The 7,953-nt window shown below is 54.3% G+C and overlaps 1 protein-coding gene across 2 annotated transcripts; it reads left to right on the top strand.

Annotated features, from left to right (window-relative positions):
- Window positions 1-559: 559 nt before the first annotated feature.
- On the top strand, window positions 560-4,325 carry ZFP36L1 (ZFP36 ring finger protein like 1). Of its 2 annotated transcripts, none has more exons than XM_082059448.1 (2): window positions 560-963; window positions 1,812-4,325. In XM_082059448.1, the coding sequence occupies exons 1-2, from the start codon at window positions 850-852 to the stop codon at window positions 2,760-2,762; spliced, it is 1,065 nt and encodes a 354-aa protein (XP_081915574.1). In that variant the 5' UTR covers window positions 560-849; the 3' UTR covers window positions 2,763-4,325. The 2 variants fall into 2 exon arrangements, with proteins under 2 accessions (XP_081915574.1, XP_081915575.1); XM_082059449.1 differs by having other exon boundaries at window positions 663-906.
- The last annotated feature ends 3,628 nt before the right edge of the window (window positions 4,326-7,953 follow it).

Raw genomic sequence — 7,953 nt, 5'->3', positions numbered from 1 at the left:
TAAATGACTGTGGATGTGAGCTATTTCCCCTTGCAGAGCCCGTCAGGTTTCAATAAAAATAGGAAAAAAGCAGTAAGGCTGGAGGGGGGGAGATGTGAATCTACACAAAGACAGTCAGCTTGCGGAAACGCGAAGGCGAGCGGCGCGGCCGAGAATCGGATCAGTTTAAATCAAGGCGGGCAGACCCCAGCCCGCAAAGAAGTCGCGCGAGTTGTGAGACACGGCGCGGGCCGCGACAGCACCAGCGCGTCCCCGGCGCGCGGGGCTCCTGTCCCCCCGGGGGGACGCGGGACAACGCGAGGCCGCAGCGCCGCGCGAGGGGCCCCGCACGCAGCCGCCGCCGCGCGCAGGCGGGGGGGTGCGCGCCCGCCTCGCGCCGCGCCCCGCGGTACACGCGCGCACACGCGCGCTGGCACAGGCATGCAGAGGCCGCACAACTGGCTCCTCCTCACCGCACACACACACACCCCGGACCGGCCCGCGGGGTTTTTTTCCCCCCTTCTCCCCTCCTTCCCTCCCCCCTTCTTCCTCCCGAAAGTTTTTCTGGGCTTGCCCCCCCCCACCGGGTGATTCAGTCGCGGTGTCAATCACCCTGCCCTCTTCCTCCCCTTCCTCCCGCCGTCGGCTCCGCCTCCCGGGGGGTAAGTCCGAAACTTTATAAGTTGAGCTTTCCTCCGAGCCCGCTGGAAGCGGTGAGCGGGCGCGGCGGCCGGGAGGGCTGGTGGCAGCATCAGCAGCGGCGGGGGGGAGGCTGCGAGCCGGGGCGCTGGAGGCTGTGCCGTACCCACGCCGTGACTCTTCGTGTCTGTGCGCCGCTGCCCCACCCGCTTCCCCCCTCGCTCGCCGAAGATGTCCACAGCCCTCGTGTCGCCCACCATCTTCGACCTGAGCGAAGTTTTATGCAAGGTAAGAGCGCCGTCGGGGGCTGCTCCTCCAGCGTCGGGGCTCTTCAGCTACTTTGAGGTTCGTGTTTAGTGTCTTGTTTCTGGGTTGTTCTTTTTTTTTTTCTCCCCTGTTTTCTGGTCGGGAGCAAGTTTGGCGCCGGGGCCGGAGGGTGCGGGGCGGGAACGAGCGCGGCCGCCCGGTCCCGGGCCGCGGGGTCCCACGCCACCGCCGCCCGCGCTTCCCGCCTCGGCCGCTCCGGAGGAGCGGAGGGCGGGGGGCAGCACTCCCCGCTCCCGGCGGGCTCAGCCGCGGCGCCGGGCAGGGGGGCCGGATCCTTCCTCTGCCCCCGGGGCCGCCGCGCTGCAACACGCCCGGGCGCGGCGGGCGGCGGCGCTGCCGCGGGGCCGGGCGGGCTCCTTACCCGCGGGCTCGGCCGCCCCTCGCCCCTGGAGGGGGGTTGGGGGCAGCGGGGGCTGGGCGGGAGCCGCCGCCGCGCTGCGGGGGGAGCAGTGGGGCGGGCACCAGGGCTGCACGCTGCCCTTCCCGCTCGCCGCGGTCCCCCGGGGGGCTTTCCCAGAACACAGCTCCGACCTCGGAGTTTTTTTGGATGCAGCCAACGGCTCCCCTGCGTCTGGCGCTTGGCTCGCTTAGTTACTACTCTCCGCGAGGGCTGCGCGGGGGATCGGGGAGGGGCGACCCGGGGCTCTCGGGTGGAGCGGCGAAAAGGGCTGAAGCAGATGTTGGTGCCGAGGGCGGGGGCCCGTTCGGGCAGGGTGGCCGCCGCTCCCCGGGCCCCCCTGCTCGGTGTCCGGCGGTGGGGAGCCGGCGGGGCGCCGCTCTGTGCTGTGTCGTGGGAGGCTCCTGGGGCTGCGTGGGGACGCCAGAGGAGGCGGTGGCAGTGACGGGCCCTTGCTTTCTCCCCGCAGAGCAACAAGATGTTGAATTACAGCCCCTCGGGTGTCAGCGGGTGCCTGCTGGACAGGAAGGCAGTGGGCACCCCGGCCGGCGGGGGTTTCCCTAGGAGGCACTCTGTCACCCTCCCCAACTCCAAGTTCCACCAGAACCAGCTCCTCAGCAGCCTGAAAGGGGAGCCGGCTCCCATGCTGGGCCCCCGGGAAAGCCGCTTCCGGGACCGCTCCTTCTCCGAGGGTGGTGAGCGCCTGCTGCAGCAGAAGCAGCCCGGGGGACAGGTCAACTCTAGCCGCTACAAAACGGAGCTGTGCCGCCCCTTCGAGGAGAACGGTGCCTGCAAATACGGTGACAAGTGCCAGTTCGCCCATGGCATCCACGAGCTGCGGAGCCTCACCCGCCACCCCAAGTACAAGACCGAGCTCTGCCGCACTTTCCATACCATCGGCTTCTGCCCTTACGGGCCGCGCTGCCACTTCATCCACAACGCGGAGGAGCGCCGTGCTGTGGCGGGGAGCCGGGAGCCTGCCATCACCGACAGACCCCGCCTGCAGCACAGCTTCAGCTTCGCCGGCTTCCCCAGCACTGCTGCCAGCGGGCTGCTGGACAGCCCCACTTCCATCACCCCACCGCCCATGCTGAGCGCTGACGACCTGCTGGGCTCCCCCACCTTGCCTGACTGTGCCAGCAACCCCTTTACCTTCTCCAGCCAGGAGCTGGTCAGTCTCTTTGCCCCCAGCATGGGGGTGCAGGTGCCCAGTGGGAACTCCGCCACCACCTTCTTGTTCAGGCCCATGTCCGAGTCCCCCAACATGTTTGACTCGCCACCCAGTCCTCAGGACTCCCTCTCTGACCAGGAGGGTTATCTGAGCAGCTCCAGCAGCAGCCACAGCGGCTCAGATTCCCCTATCCTGGACACCTCAAGACGTCTTCCCATCTTCAGCAGACTCTCCATCTCTGACGACTAATCTGGGGTTTCCTCTTGCTCCCCCCCACCTCTATTATGATGTTAAGCTGTACTCCCCCTACCCTGTCCCCAGTAGTGTGAGCTGGATGTTAACATGTCTGCCTGCCTGCCGTAGACCCACTGGCTTAAACCTTAAGTGCCAAATTACAATGAAAAGCAATAACGTTTACAAAATTAGTGCCTTTTAACACTTTCACTGTGACTGTATTACCTCTCCAGCTGCAGAGGGCACCAGCAGCTCTGTGCACTTCCAGATGTGCAGGAAATGTCCAGAACCAGCTCCCTCCACTGGCCACGTACTGCATCGCCCTCTCCCAGTCCTTGCTCGACTGGCCAGTTTCTGCTGGGCTGCAGGCATGTGGGCAAGCATTAACATCCAGTCCTCTTTCTCCCCTACCCTTAGAGACTAATCTTGCCTGGATCTGCTCAGGTCTGTGGGAAGAAAAGCTGAGAACGGACAAAGATTGTAACATGAGTGGGACTTCGACTGGGAGGAAGAAAACAAAAGAAAAACCAGATGGACTATGAGAGACTTGATTTTGGTGCTAAAGTTCCCCATGTATTCATGTGACATCTTAAATAAAGAAATAGAGGGGGTGGGGCCGACGCAAGTCATTCCACACACACAAAAGTTCGTGTAAACAAAGTTCCAGTAGACATAGCTTTAATGGTTTTGCTCTAGAGTACTTTAGACCTATCTTAGAGCACTCACGCCAAGCTTTTTATTATTTTTTCTGGGTTTTTAATTTTGTATAACTTTTCAGAAATTGGAGAGCAAATTTTGCTTGTCACTGCACAACAATATAAAAAAGCTTATTTAACTTATCAAAACGTATTTATTGCCGAAACCTATGCTTTTTTTGTTAATTTTGTTCATATTTATCGGGATGATGAATCCATAGAATATATTCTTTTATGTTTAAATTATGATCTTCCATATTAATCTTAAGATTGTGAAGTCTTTTTTCCTTTTTTCCCCACAGTTTAATATATTATACTACAATGACATTTTTTGTAACTTTACACTTTTTTGGTTATTTTATTTTAAAAAATGAAAAATTAATTTAAAAAAATGCAAAAACTGTGTTTGGATTATTTATTTTAGAATTTCCCCCCCTTTTTTTTGTGTTGGACTGCAAATTGAGTTAATGTGCTTCTTTGACTTTCCTCTTATCCCCCTCTTCCCCTCCCCTGGGTCTTGCCTACCTGGGCTTTAGAATGTACATACCTGAGCTCTGTTGCGAGACAGTGTGGAAGGAAGATCTTTTTCTTCCTCTTTCTGTATAGCTTCTTCAAGGAGAAAAGCCTTGGGCTCAAAGTGCCTATCTGAAGACATTCCAAATACAGTTTGTCTTTGCATTTCTGTATTCCAAGTTTGGAGTTTTTTGTGCCGAGGTGAACGGGACTGGCACAAAGAATAATGAATGTAATTTCCCCCCCCTCCCCTGTTACTGTTCACTACATTGCTTTTTCTTCCTCTTTGTGTGAGTTTATTTAAAAGAGTATCTCTTTTGTAACGACTGTTTGCAGTTTAAATCAATAAACCCCAAGTTTTTTCAAGAAACTGACAGTGGAGCTGGTTTTACTTGCAAAAATCAAGGGGTTGGTTTTAGACAACCACTCAAATGCAGATGCTTCCCTCCTCTTGACCCTTCCGGTCCCCAGCATGTGCTCAGGCGTCCCTTCATCATTCCTCTCTGCTTCAATGGGTCTGCCCTGCAAGTGTGTGGGTGCACGGATCCATGGCAGCAAACCCCTGATGTGACCTACCCTCCTGACCTCTAACCCTCTCCGTCTCTTACAGAGTCCTTCTCCCATCTTAAGCTCCTTGGTCTATTCCTGCAAGTTTCTTCCTGATCAGTGTAGCTTAAACCTTGGATGGGGTTTTGTTCCTCCTGTGCCCTGTGTTCCTGCACAGCAACTTCTCCCTCAAGGAGAGCCATTGTGTGTTTTGAGTGAGGCTGAAGTGGAATGTTGCAAGTGGTACAGGTGGTCCCACGTGTGGCTTGTCAGTGGTACTGGTCTGCTTTGGCAGAGTTGCTGTTTGGTGCTTTGTTGGAGAGGAGGATTGCCTCCTAGCAAAATCTTGGTGTACACACAGATCACTCTGCTATTGCTGTCAAGCCCTCGTACCCTTTGAAGTATCAGTCAGCAATCCCAGAAACTTGTGAAGCCAGGGTTTTGTTTAGGGACACTTCTTTGCCAGCACTGCTCATGGTGTTAAGTCTTGTGTTTGCACCCTTGAGCTCTCCTCTGGAGCAAGCTTGGTGCTCTTCTTCATCTGCAACTGTCCCAGTTCTCTTCCAAAATGGGTGGAATATTGCTGCCTTCAGCTGTCTTGACATGCCTCACTGTTCAGGAGAGATATTTCCTAATTCATGTTGGAAAAGTTCCTGCCAAAAAAAAGCCTCAAGGCTCACACTGATGCACCTTCCCTGCTGTTGGCTTTGTGCAACATGCTTTCTTGTGTGGTCTGGCAATAAAGGTGAGTTAGGTGTAGGAAAGATGGTGGAAGAGGAGTGTGGCTGGGAGAAGCTGGTTCAAATGAATAGCACAAAAGCTCTGTGGGGAGTTTGCTCGGCAGATGCTGATGTAACGAGCACGTGGTGCAGTCTGCATGCTGATCCCTGACCAAAGATCCCTGGTTGGGCACAGCCTGGGTACTGCTCAGCAGCCTTCAGATACCTTCTGCTGACCGTAGCCTTGCGGACACGCACAACAGTGATGGTGCCCACAGGAGAGATGGGCTTCTGCCCGGAAGATCTGTGCTTGGCTGCACCAAGCACCCAAGCCTGCCACCTTCCCCGCTGCTGGAAGCTGAGCTGTTGGACCCTGAAGAGTGATATGCATCTGATCTGGAGAGGATCCGAAGCCTATCACAGGGCGTGCATGTGGAGCCTGAAACTGCTTGCTTCCTCTCTGGCCTTTATGTGCAGCTCTTCAAACAAATAGTCTTTGCCCAGTTAATAATTGATGAAGAAAATAGCTGTATTAGTTGCACGGTGCTATTCATATTACAAAGAACTGGGAAGCTGTGCCAAAAGTAGGTCTTCACTCGCGGTACCTGTGTACTTAACTTGTCCTTCTAGTGCAGTGGTCCTGGGAAGCCAGCACCATTTTTCTCCTGTGAGTTTATTAATGATAAATGCCCTGTCACTCAGTGTTTTGCTTTTTGAAACTAACCTTGAGCTAGGTCATGCGGGGGATAGAGAAGAACAGGTAGCATGAGAAGCTTACTTCTGTAATAGTTTGTAAGACAGAGAGCATGAAAGGGCCTCCAGCAATGCAGGGATTTGCCTGATCTGATACCATTAGCATTCAGCACAGCTTGAATATATGGCAGCAGCTAGTCTGGAGGCACTTCTCCTTCCCTGGATTTACCATAGATGAGTGGTCCATGCTGTTTCTTGCAGGGTTCATCTGTGTCCCCTAGCAGTTTGCCATGGTTGGTAATAGCCTAGCCAAGGCTCGGAAAGGTAAAATAGCTGTTTCTGGCATGATGGTTTTGAGACACATGTTCCTCTGACTTAAGGGCTCCTCCATGGTCTGGCTCATTGATTTAGTGCACAAGACTCTCAGACTGGCCAGGAAGAAAGGGCTGGCCTGTGTGCTGGTTCAGTTTCTCCTGATGTGCCTCGTGTGCTGGGGCAGAGAAGAGCAGCAACAAGAGCAAGATACCAGTCATCCCATGTGAGGTGGCATGGCAGAGTGTGCCCTGGTGCAATCACAGCTCTTACTGTGGGGCAGGGTGACACCTATGGTGGCTCTTGCTGTTCCTCATGTACTTTTTGTTATCGTCAGGAATGCTTGCCATGGGCTTCTTGTCAGAAGACTGGGTCCATGCCTCTGGGCTGCAGGCACTAGCTGTCACGCTTTTTGGCTTCAAAGTCAGGTGACTCTAATGCTATCCACCTTCAACACGTCTAGCTGTCTTTGGAAGTTACAGCCAGCGTGTATGGCTGCCTGTGCCAGTTGCCTCTTGGTGAGGAGTAACATGATGACTTTGATCTGCAGAGCTCCAGGTGGCTCAGATCCCACTCTGATAGCTGTCTCCCTCCTTCCTAATTCCTGCAACAGCTGTAGGTCTCCCACTGACTGTACTGGCTACTCCTCTGCTATGGGCTAGATGTGACTTTTGTACCAAAAGCTCTTCAGTTTTGCAATTGGGGGCTGTAGAAACAGAGGCCACCTCATTCACCAAACTGCTCTGTAGATGAGAGCTGCAAAGTCAAATAGGGTTTGTTGTTGTTGCTGATGTTTTTAAAGGCAGTTGGGAACTTTTCTATCTAGATTTGCCACCCTTTCCTTAGCACCACTTGTACATAGCCACGGTGTACCAGATTGCAAGCAACAATAAATACCATTCAAAAAGAACCCTAAAATGCTTCAAGTTCCTGGTCCTGACAGAATTTGCCTCATCAGCATAAAATTGGAAAAGAACTTGGAGAAGTAGAGAGCAGCAGAAATATGCCTGGAGGACTATTACAAACTGGCTTGAATTCTCAGTCTGTATGGCTCCTGCACAGGGAGGGCAATGGTCTGCAAATGGGACTTGGAGCTGCTGCTGCAAATCACATAGGGAAGACCAGCCCTGCCAGGCTGTGCAAGCAGAGGGGAGGTGGCCATGGGGCAGAAAAATGATGGGGTCACCGTGAGAGATTGGGAGGAAGGCAAGAGCTAGAGATCAAGTCCACACAGCATAGGGATAGCAAGGGTGAGAGACAAGCCATGTTGTCTCTAGTCTGAAGACTTCTTTACTAATGGTGTTGGGGTGCATGAAGGCTCATGAACTGGGTCTTTCTCTCCAGTGGGGCTGAGGAGCAGCGGCACTGAGAAGGGCTGGATAATGTGGCCTGCTGGATACTATCTGATGACTATGCCCAAGGTTATGAATGAGTATTAAGCTGCAATAACACACACTAAAACCACAGCATGCCCTTTACACTTGCTAATTGCTGCAATTTGTGTGGCCTGCACTGGGAAAAGCCAGCACGTGCTTGAGTCTGGATAAAGAGGCTTTGGGAGAAGATGCAGCGGTCAGTGTGTGAGCAAAGAGGCTCCTGGCTCCAGTGCTGGAGGTGTTGCAGGGGCTGGAGGCTGCAGGCCTGTCCAGGGGCAGCACTGACAGAAAAGCACAGCCCCAATGCTTGCCAGGCAGAGAGAGAGTGACTTGTGTTTGAGGGAGGCTCCTC

The sequence above is a fragment of the Streptopelia decaocto genome (genome assembly GCF_964273445.1).
Source record: "Streptopelia decaocto genome assembly, chromosome: 7".
In the NCBI taxonomy this organism is placed as follows: domain Eukaryota; kingdom Metazoa; phylum Chordata; class Aves; order Columbiformes; family Columbidae; genus Streptopelia; species Streptopelia decaocto.
The sequence above is the reverse complement of the archived record's forward strand: the minus strand, read 5'-3'. Positions and strand labels throughout refer to the sequence as shown.